We start from the raw sequence: 19123 nt of genomic DNA on the forward strand, positions 1-19123 counted from the left end.
CCCCCGACACTGTTGGTGGCGTCTGTGGGCGCTTGCCGCTCACCACCACCCCTTCCCCCCCGACTGTTGACACCACTGTGGCCACCTGCAGGTGGTCCCTGCTTGGCCCGCCCTCACCACCGCAGGCAGCCGCAGTGATGTCGGGCAGTCCCCGGTTGCCGCCGCCACACCCCCACTGACGACACTGTCGCCACCGCCTCTGGGCAGTCGCCATGCCCCCCCCAGCCTCAGGAGGCACAAGTTGTTCATGCCCACAACCATAGAGCTGTGTGGTGGTGATCAGAGATTCTTAAGGCCTTTACTTTACCCCCATCAACCACCGCAGGCAGCCGCAGTGATGTCGGGCAGTCCCCGGTTGCCGCCGCCACACCCCCACTGACGACACTGTCGCCACCGCCTCTGGGCAGTCGCCATGCCCCCCCCAGCCTCAGGAGGCACAAGTTGTTCATGCCCACAACCATAGAGCTGTGTGGTGGTGATCAGAGATTCTTAAGGCCTTTACTTTACCCCCATCACAAGAGGAAGGATGGAAACAACAATAGAGCAATGGATGCTGTGCCTTCCTCCTCCTGCTCATGGCTACAAAGGAAGGGAATTATATTTCCTCCTTAGTCTCCATCCAGCAATATCAAGCTGTTACATTGCAATTTGATCCATAGATCACACAACACTTTAAAGAAGGAGATAGTACTGTATTTACTTGATTCCAAGAGGAGTTCTCCCCCCCCCCCATTTAACATGAGGGAAAAATTCCCTCATCTTGAAATTGAGTATGGAGGGGAGGAGGAGAGAAAACTGCTTCCTTCCCCCTGCCACCTTTGCCCCTGCAGCCTTGGGTCCCCTGCCCCAGCAGTGATCAAGCTAGGCTGAGGCCATGCTCTGTGGCCCAGGCTAAAGCAGGGATAGAGCCTGCTGATGCAGGACCAAGATTAAGTTGGGGTGCGGGGGCAGAGATGGCAAGAAGAGTCAGCAGAGAGGGCTTGATATTTCAGGGGTGGGAGCAGGGACAAGGATGGTAAGCAGCAGAGTGATGCGGGAGACAGGCAGCAGAAGACAAGGTGTGGGGGGGGCAAGAGGTACGGGTTAAATTGGTTTACCCCCCCACCATTTGCCCTCCTACCACTCTCCCACTGCCTGCCCACTGCAGTCTGCCCCTCCATTACCTCCCCACTATCTGCCCTTTGCCATTGCTTTCCCCACTGAAGCTGTGGGGAGGGGCACAATTTTAAGACAATCCTCCTATAATTAGATTCTGTTAAAAATGTATTCATTTTCTACGCACGGAATCTAATTATGGGAGAATCATCTTTAATTCATGGTCATTCTGGTTGTGGATTTTTACAGTATCCTCATCCCCAATAACAGATGGGGAAACTGAGGCCCAAGGAGATATGTGATTTGTGCAAGGCCACCAAACAGGAAGTATTGGACTTGGTAGTTGACCCCATTTCCTGAGTGCTCTTTTGTACTAGAGAACTGTCTCCTCCACATATACTATAAAGTAGGGATGCACTGATAGAGATTTTTGCACTTGATACAGATAACCAATTTTTAAGGAAGAATATCAGCCAAAACCATTTTCTGATACCAGTCTGGCAGCTTGGAGAGCTGCCTCCAGCTGGTAAGTTTGATGAAGGCGGAGAGGGAAAGGAAGGCCCCCGCAGGGAGGGAGGAGAGGGCCTGGAGCTGAGGCAGGGCTGGGACAGGGACAAGCGCTGCCCAGCCAGGCCAAAGCAAGCTCGGGATAGAACTGTGGCTCGTCTGGCAGGGCGCAGGGAGAAGAGGGTTTGCTCCTGCTGCCATGCACCGCTCAGCTGGGAGCTGCTGGTCCAGCGGCTCGTCCAGTGCTCGCCTGCTCATCTCGTGGCTCCCACGATGGTTCCCACTGCTTGTCCAGGGGGAGCGTGTGCTCCCAGATCTGGGTGGGGCGGGGTGGGCTAGGGCCGGGGCTGCGCCAAGCTGTTCCCGGCAGGGTGGGGCTGTGCTGGGCTGGGCAGCTGCAGCACTGGGAGGGGGACTATGGCAAATTTGTGGCTGCAGCACCCCTCTGTAGCCCCTTCCCAGTGCAGCCCTGCCCCACCAGGAAGAGCTTGGTGGAGCTCTGGCCCCAGCCCACCCTGCCCTGCACAGATCTGGGGGTACACAGCCCCCCGTACCCTTCCAGCCAAGCAGTGCACAGCAGTGGGAGCCAACCCCTTCTCCCTGCGCCTCCTGGATGAGCCGCAGCTCTGTCCTGCACCTGCCCCACCCCGGCAGAGCAGAGCTTGCCCCTGCCCCAGCTCCAGCTACCCTCCTCCCTCCCCACATTGGCATTGATCTGCCCCTGCACATCCCTTCCCTTCCTACCTCCCCCCAACATCAGACTTACTGGCTGGTGGCAGCTTTCCACGCTGCTGGGCTGTGCTCCTCTTGCTTGTGCTGCACTGTGGCTGCATGCATACATGGTCCATTTATCAGCCAACTTGATACGGCCTGATACAGCCCAGCCTGATATGGCCCATTTCCAATATATTAAATTTTCTTTATATTGGTGCCGATCCAATATCAGACTGATATATCGATGCACCTCTACTACAAATTGGTACCTTTTTAGACTTTGAGTCTTAAACCTCATGCTCCTTGATTCCAGGAAGAAGCAGAGAAACTGGAACAATTTTATGAAAGCTGTAAAGTTTATTGAAGGTGCTGGGGAAAATAATTCATAAGAACAGATTAAAAGAAGTCGTGTCACTGGGTTAAACCACATCTAAAGGGGATGTACTCCCTCACAAGAGTTTAAAGAGTGCAAATATCAATGTAAGAAATGAATCAATCAATGGGTAATTAGGACGGTGAGTGTAAGGAGCAATAAAACTGTGAAGTAAAGCAAGAATATTTAGTTTGAAGAGGAATAAAAATTTGCTGACGGGGTGATATCCTGTGGAATAGTCTCTGATGGGTGAAGTTTTGGCTTAAAAGCCTGAGTAACTGTTTTTCATCTCTTGAATTCTCTGGCAGTTATTTTCTCTGAGCCCCACTGTTTTACTAAACATAAACACATTTGTTCATTCCTTTACTTCTGTCCATATGATCTTGCATTACATCTCTCTTGTACGGCTGCTAATGGAACACTTCTTATGACTGACCAGTTTTTGCTTCTGCTTGTCATATGAAGGGGTCCAGAGGCTAGCACAAATAGAGTTGGGCAAGTTGGGCAAAAGCACGTACAGTCCATTGTGGTCTTCTCTTCTGCTTAAAAGCTCGTTTGTGGTTTCCAAAGGGTGTATAAATTGACAAGTCAGGAAAATTTGTGTTGGGATCATTGCTCTCCATAGCATCATTACCTCTCCTTCCAAAGCTGCAGGTACTTTTCAACATAAGGTAATAGTAAGTCTGTATCATGTTATATTTTCCCCTCTTTCATGTACTGAGGAACATTTGAGACGGGTTCATTATGGAGGTTGTTGCAGCTGAACTCTTGGGAGCCCATGGGAGAAAGGAAAGGATCCAGGGGAAGTACTTAGATACTGGGGACTTTTTCATGTGTCCCAAAGTCTGCAGGATTTCCTTAGGATTCTCAGAGCCTGTGGGCTCAAAGAGTTGCACCCCTTATCCGTTCCACTAGAGGCTAACCCTGCATCCCTCACTCCCCAGTCTCTAACCCCAAACATGCACAGCTAATGGCATAAGCTTGAGGGAAATAGCAAGTTTCAGCTTTGTGGGATTTTCTTGATTCAGGGTGCATCTCCTTTAATTACCCGAAGAAAAGAGTTTACATGGAATTCTTCTTTCTGTTCCTAGAATGGAAAGTCCCTTAGCATCAGGAAGATGCACAACAGAAACTGCAGTCCTTGTGTCTGCTTTTATTCCTTTCATTCTCTTGTTTGTTTTGCCATATTGTTGAAAGAACTCTAATGGTGGTGCCTGGGCTCTGGTTTTTGTAACATCATATGGCTAGTTTTTTCCCTTTCTTTCCCAGTGACTTAAAATAAGTTTAGCAATTTCTTTTCAGTAGTTGCACTTTGCAGCAGTAAGAAACTCAGATGCAAAGGAAGAAAAATAAAACTATGAAAGTAAAATTTAGCTGCCTGCCAGAATTAGGAGCATGTCTAACCAGCCTAAACAGTTGCCATCTATTTAAAAAGCATTTTTATGTCTGAACCCAGACTGAGAGAGGTATCAGGTTCCTTGCATTAAAAATTAGCCTTCCTTGGAATGAAGTTGGTGCTTTCCCTATTATAGTTCTATGTGCTCTGTCCATAACTATTCTCATACTCAGATCTTTTATATCAGGGTCAGGCATACAGCCTGCTTCCTGGATTCAGCCTGCAGCACCACTTCATCCAGCTTCCTGGGCTACTGGTTGCCCCTGGAATTTGGGGTTGTGACCTGACACTGAATCTGGGTCCCTTTGGCCCCAATGGATACGGGCATCAGCAGCAGGAGGGTGAACAAGGGCTGATACAGGCCCAGTCACCTTCTGATTCCTTCCCCTGTCACCACGGTCACAGAATCATTCCTTAGCTGCCGGCCCCACCCTGTGCCTCATGCCAGAGCTAGAGCTGCCACTATAGCACAGCAGCTTCCGCTCTGGTATGGATCGTGTATCAGGAACTGGGAATGCACCATATGCCAGAGCCAGAGCTGCTAGTGCATATATGCCCCTTGTTAGAGGAGGAGCTGCAGCCACCACATGTCTTGAGTTGGATCCAACCTGCAAGAAGCCCCACAATTTGGATCTGGCCTGGGGCACAAGGTGAGTTTGACACTTTGACACCTGTGTTTCATGACAAAGTCTATGAAGACTTACTTGAGGGCTGGTGCTGTGGGTGGGTCGATTCCACACCCCTTTCCCTGCCAGAAAATAGTTCCTCAGCTTCAGGATGTTATGAATCCTGTAACAGAGCCTTTAAACTGTTTCACGTTTATTGCCCTGATTTGCATAATAATCTGTCCCAGTTCAAAGCTTATTCACAATAGTGTGCATGCCTGGATGTAGGAGAGAAACTGAAAGACATGGATTCTGGCACACTTACAAGCCAGAATAGTGGAGGGATTTTTTTTTTTAAACTCAAGTTGTGCCTGCTTTCAGTTCCATTAACCAAGGTAACTATTAGGTCTGTGCAATGTGGCCAGTATTCGATTTGGATTTAGATTCGGCCAATTTGGGGGACAGTGATTTGATTTGGTGATTTGGATCACTGTCCTGAATTGATTTGGCCGAATCAGATTTGAAAGATTTGGTGCTGATTCAGTGATTTGACCATAGACTATAATGGGGAATCACTAAAATACCTATAAATTTGTCTTTTTTTTTTTGCAGAATTGATGAAAACAGCAGGGATGGTAGCCCCTTCTGAGGGCATGAAGCCTGCCAAGTTTCAAGGAGATAGGTGCAGGGGTTTCTGTGAAATGGTACCTCAAACTGTTGAAAGCAAAACTTGTGTCACTTGTGTATGTGTAGGCAGAGCAGGATGAAAACAGCAGGGATGGTACCCTGTAACAGGGGGCCTTCTCGGTGCCAGTTAGATCTCGGCCTGCCCACCTGTTTCTGGGCCAACTGCCCATCCCTCTTTACCTGCCATGCCTTGATGGAAAACTGATTCAGATGTTACCCAGGTAGGAGGTTGCCCATTTAGGCCCCTGACATCTGGGGGTGACATCCATCCTGCAGCTCTGTACCTCCCCTACACTGCAGCCCATGCCTTGCAGATAGCATCCCAGGCAGGGACAGGTACCACTCCCACCTCCTTGCTCCCCTGGCAAAAGAATACTCGTCGCTGCTAGGAAAGAGGGTGCGTCTATGTTTGGGGGAGGTGGGGGGAACTTGCAGCTCTCCCCCTACCTTCTCTAACCCATCTCCTTCCTCCTGCCAGAAGACCTGGCACATGCCTTCCCAGCATGCTTCAAAATGTTTGCTGTCCTGGAAAGTGTGTGTGTGTGTGTGATATATCTTGTATCTCTTTAATATGTATGTGTGTGTGTGTGTGTGTGTGTGTCTGTAATATATGTGCTCCCCTGTACAGTGATGGATGACAAACTGTCAGGGAAAACACAAGTTTCTTTTTAAAAAGTGTGGCGGGGAAAAATACGAACTAATAAGAGGATTTTGGGGGAAGAACAAGTTGAAAGGAATGGATTGGATAGGAGTAAGTAGAGGGATTCTAGGCAAGAGTAATTAGTAAGGTGTATCCAATTCCTTTCCAAGAAGAAAGATGAGCAAGAGACTGATCAGGAAGCCAGTACCTTTGATACACTGTTGCTTCCAGACAGACATCACAAAAGGAAGAGAGAGATTTCACACAGAGCCTTATATGCTGTTTCTACGTCCCTCCCCCAGAGCACAGTGATTGGAAGAGAACTCAGGGAAAGATCAGAGTAACTGACCAGCTACAGATATCAATATTAGAGTAGTCTTTCTCCCCCTTCCTCTTGGTTTCTGTTTCCCCACAAGACTGCCTTGTGAATCGCCAAATCTTTTCCAAATCTTTCCCGAATTGATTCAGATGCTTTGAATCGATTCGGAGCTTTTAATGGGTCTCCTTATTCGATTTGAATTCGATGGTTCAGCCACCGAACCAGGCCACATGGCAATTGGCAGCCCTACTTGCTCTCCAGCCACTTTGTCCATCACCATTGCTGCAGCCCCATTGCCATGCCATGCTGGAGCTGCCTCTACCATGTGCCCTGTACTAGAGCTAGAGCTAGAGCTGCTGCCAGACCATGGGGTGCACCATGGCAGCAGAAACTTCAGCTTTGGCATGGGGCATGTATCAGAAGCTGACGCTGCACTGTGTGCCCTGTGCCAGAGCTGGAGCTACTGGAACCACTGCTCTAACTTAAAAGCTACTCTTGGCATTAATGACAACAGGAAGTCTAGAGAAAAACGAGCTTGTGGATATATTTATTTATTATTTCTTTTCTACCTGTGTTGTTGCTGTTTTATAATCCCTGAGAACAAACAAAAGGGTTGGCTGTGGTTTAAGATGCTTTGATTTTTGCACATTTTATAAATCAGAAATTTTGTAAGAGTTTTATCCACATTTAGGTTCAGTATTTTTATTGGTATGTTGCTTTATCCTGCATTAAGACCAGTTAATGAAGGTACCAACAGACGAGTCAGTAACAGTAAGCCATTGATTTAAGTGAAGCTTTGCATAGATGTAAGACCTGGCCTGTATGAGGTAGCTTGCAGGACTGACTTTTAAAGTGTCTGAACTCAGAAACAGGAGATCCTTAAGAATGTGGTTATCAGCAACATCAAGCTGAAAATAATTTCTTAGGCCAGGTACAGACATTACACTTTTACTGGTATAAATGATTGGAAACCAGTCTGTATCCATAACAGAACAGATATTCAGCACATGTGGACTAATTTAAAAATGGTGGAACCTGGTTTAAGATTTGTGCCTCCCCTCCCCCACCAAAGGTGAATGTGTGTTCTGTTTGCTACTGATCTAAACTACACTGCTTACAGAAAACCAGATGATTTAGATCAATTCCAGCTTGGGCTTTTTGAATGTCTGTAACCAGCTTCAGGGCAGTAGGAGGGAGCATTATTATTTTTGGTTTAATATAATTACTGGGTTATTATTTTTTGTTTATAAGATGTTGGCCCAATTCCCATCTGGTGTAAATCCATGCAGTTCCATGTACCTTAAAATTGTTATCAGTCTTTCATGCAAGGGAAAAGCATAAACAGCTTATGAGGTAAATCATGTTACTTGTGGCAGTACAGATATTCTGGGCCACTGGCTGTTGGTGACACTCTTCTCAATTATTTAATTGAGAAGACAAAAATCATTTGAAAAATATCTGCTATATAGGGACAATACATGACATTTACAAGGGTGTAGGTTGTAGCCATGTTGGTCTAAGGACATCAGCTTTGGGTGAAACTGATATCTTTTATTAGACCAACTTAAATTGTTGGAAAACAATTATTAAGCAAGTTTTTGGGTTCAAAAACCCTTCGTCAGGCTAAGGAAGTTTCAGCAGTTAGCCTGACGAAGGGTTTTTGAACCCGAAAGCTTGCTTAATAATTGTTTTCCAACTATTTAAGTTGGTCTAATAAAAGATATCAGTTTCACCCAAAGCTGCCTATGACATTTACAAGGCATCTTATACTCAGTACAGCAAATAAATGAATGTCTTTTTTCCTTTTATGTTTGCATGAGATAGGGAATGACTTCTTTTAAGTATGCTCAAGAGTAAACAAAACGTAAAGTCCTCCATAGGGGCAAAGTACATTTGTTCTAAACACAAGGATTTCAGTTTTGGAAGAGGCGAGTATATAAAAATTATATTGACTCTCTAAACCTTTCTGATGTTTTTCAAGATTTGCTTTGTCTAACTGTTGAAAAGCAGTAGTTCTGATAGGTAATGTCTTTTGCTTCACATGCTGTAAATGCTGTCTCTGACAAACAGAACTCTTCTATTCAGGGAAACTACACAAATGTCAACATGTTACATGAACTTCTTCTGAATTTACTGTTTCAAAGAAATCTTGTTGGGTAAACAGCTTTCATCTGACATTTTAAAAATACAGCTAAAGAACTTCTGAGTTTGCTGAGTGCACTGGTTGGAAAGCAAACAACTTTCAGGGCCAAAAGTAACAGTAATAGTATACATGGCTTTGTTGTCTTCTTTTTAAGTGAACTCTGATTTAATTATTTTCTTCAGCAAAATTCCAGTTATTTTATACGTTAACTCTTGGTGTGTGTTTCACTTGAAGGTTCTGGTTTCCTTACACTCTGTGAGGATATGTTCAGAGGGCCACACACACATCCTTTTATTGGACATGATCTTTATACTCTGATGATGAAGTGTGCTCCTTTCACTATCCATTTTAACCAGTTCTTTTGAAGATTTTTGAAGATTGAACATTTAAAAAAAATGTTTAGTTTCAGCCCTGCATTTTCCTGAACAATTTTGGGGAAATTAATAAGCCTAATTAAGCAAATTTTTAAAAAGTCAAAAACAGCTGTTGTCTTCAGCAGTAGAGTCTTCCCGTGCTTGTAACAGGTGATCACACCTATCCTTTAGGAGCCGTCACAAGCATTTCTGTATTTCACTGAGGAAAAGGGCAAGGGCCTTTCAATGATGTTTTTGGTATGAATCATTATAGGGCTTGGTACTAAGTGCCACTGTTTCCAACAGACCATTTCCTCATATTTTCCTAACATGTAAAATCTATAAACTGCGGTATTTGGAGGTGACTTTAAAATCGTATGAAACAAAATGGAAATATAAAAATGTTGACGGTCTAGAGAGAGGGAAAATAGTTTTATCATTAGAAGAGATGTTGGATATCTTTAGGTGTAAATTGATTGTTAACTTTACTTTGAAAGTAAAGGAAGATCATGGGAAAATTTGTAACACTCTAGAATGCCCTTTTTATCATAGGACTCTGTGTAACTGACTTCCAGTCAAACAGAGTAACATTTTCTTTATATATGTCTGGTGGGGGGAGGAGTGGGGAAGGGAACGGACCAAAGCTCATTCTTTTTTCTAGCTTAACACCTGATGAGAAGAAATGTTAGTCATCTTCATCCTCCAAAGAGCCTTTTTAAGAAATATTAGTTCATATTAAATCAAGTACTTGATCAAAAGTTAATGAAACCAGTGTAAAAAAGAATAAATCTTCTCAGACACAGTAGAAAGAGACTGGAACTATTCAATTCTGCTGATATAATAGGGAATTAAAAAAGCTAAAAAGATATATTCTGGGTAGGTATTTAGGATTTAAATTGTGATTAGAGCCCTGGGAAACATGATTTATGGGGAAAGGCTAAAACAACTAGGACTATTTAGTCAGGAAAGGAGAAAACTTGAGGATCAAGGTAGACATTTTTCTGTGGCTGTAGGCACGGTACTAGAAGTAAATGCCCTCAACCTACAAGCAGCAGAAATTTGAATTGGAGATTAGCAAGAACTTTCTGACAGTGAGACTGGCTGGGTATCTCTAATATTAGAACATATATGCACATGCTCTACAGATGCTGCAAGTGGCTTAAAACATGCCTTCTACCACTTAACTCTCCTACAGAAATGTCCTTTATTGCCAGTACACTGCCCTGTGAATTTTCTATACACACTTATGAGATTTAAATAATATACCTCCCACCCACACAAGAGACTCATCCATTCGGTTTATGGAATCAACCAACCAGTTAGACACAACTTAAACTCTCTGAAGTATATATCTAAATGGATAGAATTTAAGTGTTCTACTTAAGTGAAAAATAAGCATAAAGATAAAAAGAAACCCTATTTGACCTAAGACTTTCTTGGGGGTCCTAAATGTTCCCTTTGATGTCTGTAATTAAGAAATCCTTGGTTTGTGGCAAATCATACAGTTTTTGAAATGTTTGAAAAAGTATTGCCAGAAGACTTGTAATTTTTCTTTGTTTCTTTCTTTCAATGAGGTCAGGTGGAAGGAACAGTTCTCCAAGCTTTTGGAAAGGATTTATTTTTAAGAAACAAGTTTTTAGAAAAAGAAACTTGCATAAAAAGTCAACAACTTCTACTGAACATACAACAGAGAACATACAAAATCTGTTATCTGTGAACAAAACTCTAACTTTCTTTAGGCAGTGTTTTTAGAAGCATATTTTTTCCAAAACTTCTGATTGTACCCAGATCAAAAAATCTGCTAAAAGTTCAGTGCGTCTCACAGCTTCCTTGTCTAATCGCAGCAGCTTTTTATGCAATGATATCTCTTGTAACCAAGACGTCTAGAAATAAAATCTTTTCTTGAAAATATCAGTGTAATCCTGTAGGAATTTTGTTGATTTCAAGGGATCACTGCTGAAATTGAGGACACCAGAAGTAAAGGCTGTATTTAGAATGGCTTCTTGCTTGTAGAATGAGAATTCAGATTCTTTACTGAGTGGTAATCTGATCTTTCATGGAAGGGTCTTATGGACATAATTTTCATGGGAATGTAGGAGGTTGTACGCACCAACAGCAAAACTATTCATAAAAAGGAAAATTACAGTTTATTGTAGAGGGGGCAGCTTGCTTTGGGTATTTTGCTAAGGCGTTAGGAAATATTTGGAAGAAAGTCCTTTGATCTCTAATAACTAAATAGATGTTCAGGTAATTTCTTGGAAGTTTTTAACGCAATCTCTCATAAAGATAATTTCACAAAGGTACTTATATGTTCTTGGACCAAATTGACAACTGCTTCAGTGAAGGATCAGATACTCCATCAGTAGACATTACTATAATATCCAGTAAGGTTGTGCGAAGCTTTAGTCCCTGATTCTATTTGGTAGAGATTCAACCTGATTTGGTGGCTGAGTCTCTGAATCTGAACTGACTCAGAGGACCCTTTAATCTCTCTGAATCAAATCAGAACCCTCCGAATCAATTTGGAGAGATTCGGAAATATTTGGAGATTTGGACATAGATGCAGCTTTAAATGTTTTTTCTACATACTTCTAGGTAGCAGGGGCTCATGAGTGCTGTTATACTGGGGTGCATGGAGTGTCCCACAGAAGCATGGTGGGGGGCTCCCCAGCACGCTCGGCAGCAGACCTAGAAGTGGACCAGAAGCATTTCTGGGTCCACCAGGGAGCTTGCGGGGTGCCCCCGCGGCTTGGTGAGTGGTGCCTCCTGGGTCTGGGGGGGCAACCCGGGGTCCCCCTGTGGCCAATTTATCAAGCCAGGGAGGCACAGGAGGGGGGGCCCCAGCGCACTATCAGGCAGACCCAGAAGTGGACCAGAAGTACTTCTAGTCCATTTCCAGGTTTGCCACTGAGCATGTGGAGAACCCCCCACAATCCTGTGGGGTGCTCCATGCACCCCAGCATCACAGCGATCACAAGCTACGCCAGTACCTCGAGACATGTAAAAAAACAAAAAACAAAAACAAAAAACTTTTAAAATTGTGTCTGTGTCTGAATCACTGATTCTCTGAATCACCATCGAATCTTCAGATTTGAAATCAGCTGAATCGAATCAGAGACAGTGATCTAAATCAACTAATCGAATCACTGTCCCTAATTTGGGCCAAATCTGAATCGAATAGGGCCCGCTTCGTACACCCCTAATATCCAGCCCAAAATATGTAAGGCAGTCTGATAAACTTAGCATCTGTGGATTTTATTTTATAGTTCTGTAATTTTAAAAATATCTTGCCTTCCCTCTAAATTATTTTTGCTTTAATTTGTATTATTGGTGATTAATTCTGCCTATCAGCTATGAGCCTGTGCCATACAGCATGCATTTTTCTTACTTGTAAATTGTGATTTGACAGGTTTAGTGATATGTATTGACTCCCCTAGTGTACTTTTAATAACCTTATATACTGCTGTAGGCTTTTGGTGGAGGTAGAGTATTATATTGTGATTTTTTTGCCTAAGTAAAAAGTGGTCCAGTGTTTTCCAGATCTGCAGCAAAAAAAGGTCATTGGACAGGAAGTCCTACTTTTTTATTGGTTCTGAATTCTTGTGCCTACCCAGAACTGAAAATGGGTCATGTAACTCAAAATACTACACAGAAACCCAGTTTACTACTAGGAAATACTTGCTGTCGATTTTTCCTTTCATTTTATGAAACTGAAAGCTCAGGAAGATTGTGAATTTTGAAGTGTGATTTTAAAATATAGCTTTTAGACTGTTTCATAAGATGAAAAATACTTGTTTTGGAGTTGGGATTAGATTATTTTACAGGTTTGCCCTCGGAGTATCTGCACAAGCTTGGGGTTTTTTTGTTTATTTTTGGTTTTGAGGGTTTTTAACCTTCAAATCGAAAGAGCAAGCCAGCTTGAATGACAAGATAGTGAAATGGAGTTCTCTGAAAAACTATTTTGATTAAATATGTGTATTCCTCTGATCTATCTAACACTTAATAAGGCTGTTAGTGTATAAAAGTACAATGTAGCTGAGTATAAGATATGAATATTGCTTATTTGGGAATGTTATTTTTAATAAAAACTAGAGGAAAGGTTATGGTTATATGATCAGCCTTATATTAAAAATAGCAAGGTCACCTTGTTCTTTGCAATTGATTTCACTTGCATTAAGAAAGGCAATATCCTTCAGCTCATTCTGAGAGCTGCAAACCATTTCGTTTTACAGGTGGACGTTGTGTCATAATTCCTTGGAAAATAAAGACAGCTAAAGCAAGAAGGAACAACTAGAGCCATGAAACTATTACAGTACAAATTATAGACATCTGCTGGATCACAGTGTTAGTAAACATAGTGTGCTATATGTGCTTTAGGCAGGATTTTTCTTTAATAATATTTAAAACACACACAATATATGACTATACACACAAAATATTTATAGCAGGGGATATTTTTCGGCATGCTTACTAGGCAAACTGGCCATGTGCCTTTTTTCTTTGTAGGGTCTGAAAATGAATAGAGACACTTATTACTGATATGTAAAAGAATATAAATTACACATTCATAAGTGACCTAGAAGATGTGAGCATAATTGACTCAAAGCTTGTATACCTTACAAACTGAGAATCTGGGAAAAGCTGTAAATTAAAGTAGAGGCCTTAACTTAACATTTTCTCGCACCTTTCTATTGGTTATTTTTTCTATTGCTTCCCTGTCTTCTGATTCTTTTGTTTGTGACTTAACATCTTAGATGCCTCTGACTTTGTTCTGTAAATTATCTGAAATAAACATTTGGAAGTGAGAGACTGTATCTGATTTGATTTTGTTTTGTTTTTTAACTTTGTGTTTTCAGAGGGCATTGCACTCTTGATATTGCAGAGTCTAGCTTATAGTGGATTAGCTTCCATGTCTGAAGCTGTTAAAGTGTGTTGAGTGAGAAGCCTTGCTCTTGGAATGATCAGAAAGAATAATTAATCTAGTTTAGAGGAATGCTGTAGAAACACAATTGAGGAGATCTATAATCCCTTTTCACCATGAAAATCTTTTCATGCCAGGACATCATTGAAAATAAATAACCTCACATGTTCTACAATATCACTACTTTATCTTAAAACTATAGTGATCCAGCTTCTAACTCAGCCAATCTATTGTGACTTGTGAATATATGAAATGTTGGAGAAAACTCAAAAAGCACCTATGCATTTTATGGAAATAATTTAAGAAAATAAGTGTTTTGCATTTATATTTCTTCCAGGAAACCTGAAAAAGGAGTCCAGTACCTTATTGAGCGAGGGTTTGTACCAGACACTCCAGTTGGTGTTGCGCACTTTCTCTTGCAAAGGAAAGGACTCAGCAGACAGATGATTGGAGAGTTTCTGGGCAATCGACAGAAGCAATTCAACCGAGACGTATTAGAGTGAGTACTGTATGAGAGGATGGTGTGGTTCATATTTATATTCATATTTAGTAAATGAAGTGTTATTCAGGTGGGCTCTATAGGACACTTCAAGGAGCTAATGTTCAGCTAATAGTTTAGGCATAAAATAAAGGCCCTGTCAATGTAGAAAAAAAGCACTGTACTATGAGGATTAACAAAAGGAAATCATGCACAAACAAATCCTTTCCATTATTTTCCAAAATGCTAACATTTCTCAACAAAATTGAAGCAATAGGATGCTTATAAAGATTTATATACTCTATAGGAGTCCACATTTACTCTAAATTTATGGCATAATCTCATTGGCGACAATACTGTCTATTAATTTTGGACATTTTTCCTTCCACAAGCTCTAAAATAATTTACAGCATGAAATAAAATAACATTATGTGCTCCATAAGACTTTGTAAGTAATGGAACATGAAAATAACTATCACTGTTTCAGAACAAAGTAACTCACCTAGGAGAGGTACAAGGGCTTTAATGTGGGCCTATGTGGGCACTTTTCTCAATGTGGATCTGTGGGAATCTCTTCCAAATGCTAAGATAATCAGCCGTTTCTCCTCCCCCCCCCCCCCCAAAAAAAAAAAAAAAAAAAAAAAAAAAAAAAAAAAAAAAAAAAAAAAGCAAGACAAAAGTAAAATGGTTAGATCAAGTCACTGACACTTTGGAAAAGACATTCAAATACTATATGTTAAGGGTAGAGTGAAGAGGGAGGTTGTTTTCATTTACTTGAAATGATTTGATGTTTCATTTAGTGGAGATTCTTTTTAACAGGCTATGTGAGCATACTAGGTACGTAAAGATATTTTTCCCACTGTGAAAAACAAACAATTCTAACTGCACATTTTTTACCAAAATTTCTGAGACTTGATATCTAGCCCATACTTTATTAGGTTTGGGGTGGATGGGAGATTTATAAACCTAAAAGCTATTAAAAATCATTTTTTGAGCAAAGCTTAGAACCATCCCCTTTGAAATCAAGGGAAGATTTCCCACTGACTTTGAGGGAGGTGGATCAAACCCCAAGAGCCCCCAGTAAGTGTTACTAACTCCTGTAACTTTTTCACAAGTCTTGTGCTTCATGTTCCTCTTAACACACAGGCTCCAGAGCCATGTAACCATGTGAAAAGATGATCGTGGGGTGGGGAGAGGAGAAGAGATGAGTAAATATTTAGGTCTTATGCATGTGCAATGGAAGGTTGAAAATGTGAATACAAGGGCTCAGAACCCAGAACTTATGTTATGTCTGATGTATTTTTTTAGAATATGATTATCTTTAAACACATTTTGGGTTTTTGTGGGGGGTTTTGATGGCTGTAAGGCCACCTTGGCATTTGTAGAGATTTGGGTTGGCAGTTCAGCCCCTTTGATAAGATTGTTCGCTTAAACATCTGGGGCCATCAAATCACCCAAAAACTTGTGCCTCTACACCAGAACCTGTAGTGCCTAATGGTTATCCTGTCCTAGATTCTTCCTTACACCTGCCTAAATGAATCATGAATTCCAAAGACTAATAAGGATCATTTAAATGATAATGTCAGAGTGACAGTTTCTTCTTTTATCTATACTGTGGAAATTCAGTGCACCATGACAATACACAATTGAAAGGACCAGAATGAAGGCAAAAGTAAAATCCTGTGCCAGCTTTTCATAAGATGATGTTGCCTACCTGTAGCATTGTTTTCTTTTTAAATGTGCAGATTCAAATGTTACCATGTATAGCTTATGTACAAGAAATTATGTTAGAATTGTTCCTGATGGAAGTTTTGTTTCTTGACTATACCAGTTGAACAGTGTATTGATGTCATTATTTGCACTTATACACATGGCAGAGATCTTTGTTTAGACTGGTCTTCTATGTGTAAACTGTCTTGTCTAAAATACAGACAACTAGAGAATTAACTGAACAGACTCCACACAAATGCGTGCAATACATTTAGGGACAGACTCTAACAAACCTTGTATATATCTCAGTGGGACTTATGTGCCAAAGTCACAAAGGACACTTCTAATTGACCCCACATACTGGCCACAAAATCACTTGGGTAGCTAGATTCATTAGGTCTCTTCATTTTGGCCTGATAAAATCCCTAGGCACCTACATAAATGCTCAGATATGGACCAAATCAGACATCTAAATGCCTTACTTCCACCTAATCTCTGTTGTGATCCAGATCAGTGCTGGAAGCTTCTTGGACACCACCTTTGTTCTTGTCCTTAGGTAGAAACAGATGATGGTAAGCCCCTTTTGTAGCTGGGAGCATGCATGCAGTTCAGTACAAAACACAGACAGAGGAGGGAATGCCTGTGGTAGCTACCCTTTGCCTGGTGGCAGATGGCAAGAGCAGTTCACCAAGGAGTGGAATATCTGAGTTGCAGGCCCCCCTCTTTCTGAAAGAATTTAAACACATCTCCCACTTCCCAGGAGAGTGCCCTAACCACTGGGGATATAGGCTAGGCCAGGTCCGTGAATTCTTCATCCCTCCCTTTCAATCTCTGTCACTCACAAAATTCATTGGAGTAGGGAGTGAGGACATACAAGAGGCCCTGCTGCAGTAGCCAAGGGGCTTAGGTTTATACGTAAGAGAGGAGTTCTGTGTTCTAATCCCTGCATCCCATTCAAGGGTATTTTCTGGTGCTTTTTTTTTCCCTAGCCAATTACTGTTTAATGTAAAATGCATAATCAATCCAGCCAATAGCCTGGTAGCTGGGGTATTTTCCCGAGAGTTGGAAAATGTGGGTTTGAATCTCTCAGGTTAGGAGGTTAAGGAGAAGGTTAGGTACACAACTTCCTGAGTAGATTGAAATGTACAACCTGTCACCTGTTAGGAGCATACACTTATCACTATGTTATAGGTAGGCCAAGCTGGGAGTATTCGTCATCCGTCTTGAAGTTAAGTATTAGATAGTGTCTCTTCTCTCTCCTTCACATGAAGAAGTGCCTTCTCTGAGGAGGATCTGGAGCTGAGATAGATATACCTCTGTGTCTAGCATTTCCTAATACCTAGCTATAGACACATTCCTACTGAGTGACTAGGTTCTTGTTTGCATTAGGAGACACAAGTCTCCTTATTTCCGATATAGGAAATCTAGTCGTCACCCTGACAAGTAGGGTGCACAGCATCTAGATTTTCATGTTGCATTGTCAGGGTGCCTTAGAGATTAAGGCTATACCCTTAGTTCATTTCCAGAGTGAGGTTCAGTAGTCTACCCTCCTACAGCAAGCCACAGAAGGGGCAGAATTTAATTCAAAGGTATGCATATAAAGTCTGGCTAGTTACTTCAACGATTTGCCACAATTCTCTTAGCTATACCACTGACAGTTAAGGGTGAAGATTTTCCAAGGCATGTATATTAGCTAGCTAATGGTTAAAACAAAGTGGTGAGCCAGGGAGGGTGCAGTTTTAATAGGGCTGTCAATTAATTGCAGTTAATGTGCGCAATTAACACGTTAATTGGTTCTTGCATTAATTTTTTTAATGTGTTAATTGTGCATGTGATTTTGCAGCCTGCGCCCAGGTTCCACTCTGCCACCTACAGGCCACCCAGTGGGGTAGGAGTGGCAGTGGACAGGACTGCAGGGCAGCCCGGGCATGGGCTCTGGGCAGCTGCAGCAGGACAAGGGCGGGGCGGGGGTGCACACAGGCACACACAAGGAGCCACAGCCTGCAGGTGGCCAGGAATGCAGCCCGGCTGTGTGTAGAGCAGTGCTGTACTGGTAATTCTGTGTAGGGGGAGGGGTGAGAGGAGAGGGAAGGGGTGGGGGGGCAGATTAGGGCCCCCATGGTGTGGGAGAGAGGGGGGCAGGTGCTGGGGTGAATGGGCCCTCAGGGCCAGGACAGGTTGCAAGACAGAGCTGCGGGTGTCTTGTCCAGGGGCGCCTGTGTGGGGCTTGGCTCCCTGCCACTGCACACACCCCTGGGGAGGCATGGGGGGCATGTGCCCTCCAGATTTGTGAACGGGGCAGAGGCAGGCTATGAGCTGGGGCTTTGTGCCCTGCTGCCTTTGCCCCAGGAGCCATGCGATGCCATGTTGTGCCTCCCACTGCTGGGTGGACAGGGGATGTGCAGCCAGAGCATGGCTCCCAGGGCAGAGGCAGCAGGGCACAGAGCCCCAGCTCACAGCAGGCAACCCGCCTCTGTCCGCACAAATTGGGAGGGGGGGGCACATGCCCCCCATGCCTCCTCTGGGGGTGGACGACCCACCCTGGCCTTGAGCCTCCATTCACCCCAGCCCTGCCCCACTGCCTCCCTTACTGTGGAGGCCTCTATTTTTCACCCCCACCCTGCACCGCCCATTCCCTCTCCCTCCTCCTCTTCCCCTCCACAGACTTACCTGCTGGGTGCTGTCTGTGTGCGTCTTCCCCTCACTCCCAAGCCACAGCCCCCCCAGCCCTGCTGCTGCTCCTTACTCCTGGCCCACAGTTCCTCACATCTTGCCAGGGCGTGTGGGGATTCCTCCCCTCCCATCCCCAGGCTCCGAACCCTATACACACACCCATAGCCACCCACATCTTCATAAATTTCCCCCTGCACACATACCCCACCCCCACCCCCCAGCCATACAAAGTACCTACATAATTTTGTATAATTTTGAAATTTTCTGTGCATCACTTTTAGTTTTTAGCTGTGCAAATAAAATCACGATTAATTGTGACTAACTTTTTTAATCATGCAGCTAATCATGATCAATTTTAAAATTGTTTTACAGGGTTAAGAAGCAGAATCTCATTGATAGCTAGATGCTGTATTTGTAATAAGATTTCCTGGGTGAATAAATTGTCAAAAACAAGGCCATGCACTCGACTGTGACTTCTGAACACTATTTTTCCTGTAGTTAATCTGTTT

The 19123-nt window shown here is 43.0% G+C and overlaps 1 protein-coding gene across 4 annotated transcripts in view; it reads left to right on the plus strand.

Annotated features, from left to right (window-relative positions):
• IQSEC1 (IQ motif and Sec7 domain 1) overlaps positions 1-19123 on the plus strand; it is an 82280-nt gene that overhangs the window by 22530 nt on the left and 40627 nt on the right. For all 4 annotated transcript variants that reach the window (XM_025204532.1, XM_006023885.3, XM_025204534.1 and 1 more), the window contains exon 3: positions 14091-14252. In XM_025204532.1, the coding sequence (XP_025060317.1) occupies positions 14091-14252 (162 nt within the window). The remainder of the gene's footprint in view (positions 1-14090; positions 14253-19123) is intronic.

The sequence above is a fragment of the Alligator sinensis genome, unplaced genomic scaffold, assembly GCF_000455745.1.
Source record: "Alligator sinensis unplaced genomic scaffold, ASM45574v1 scaffold81_3, whole genome shotgun sequence".
Lineage (NCBI taxonomy): Eukaryota > Metazoa > Chordata > Crocodylia > Alligatoridae > Alligator > Alligator sinensis.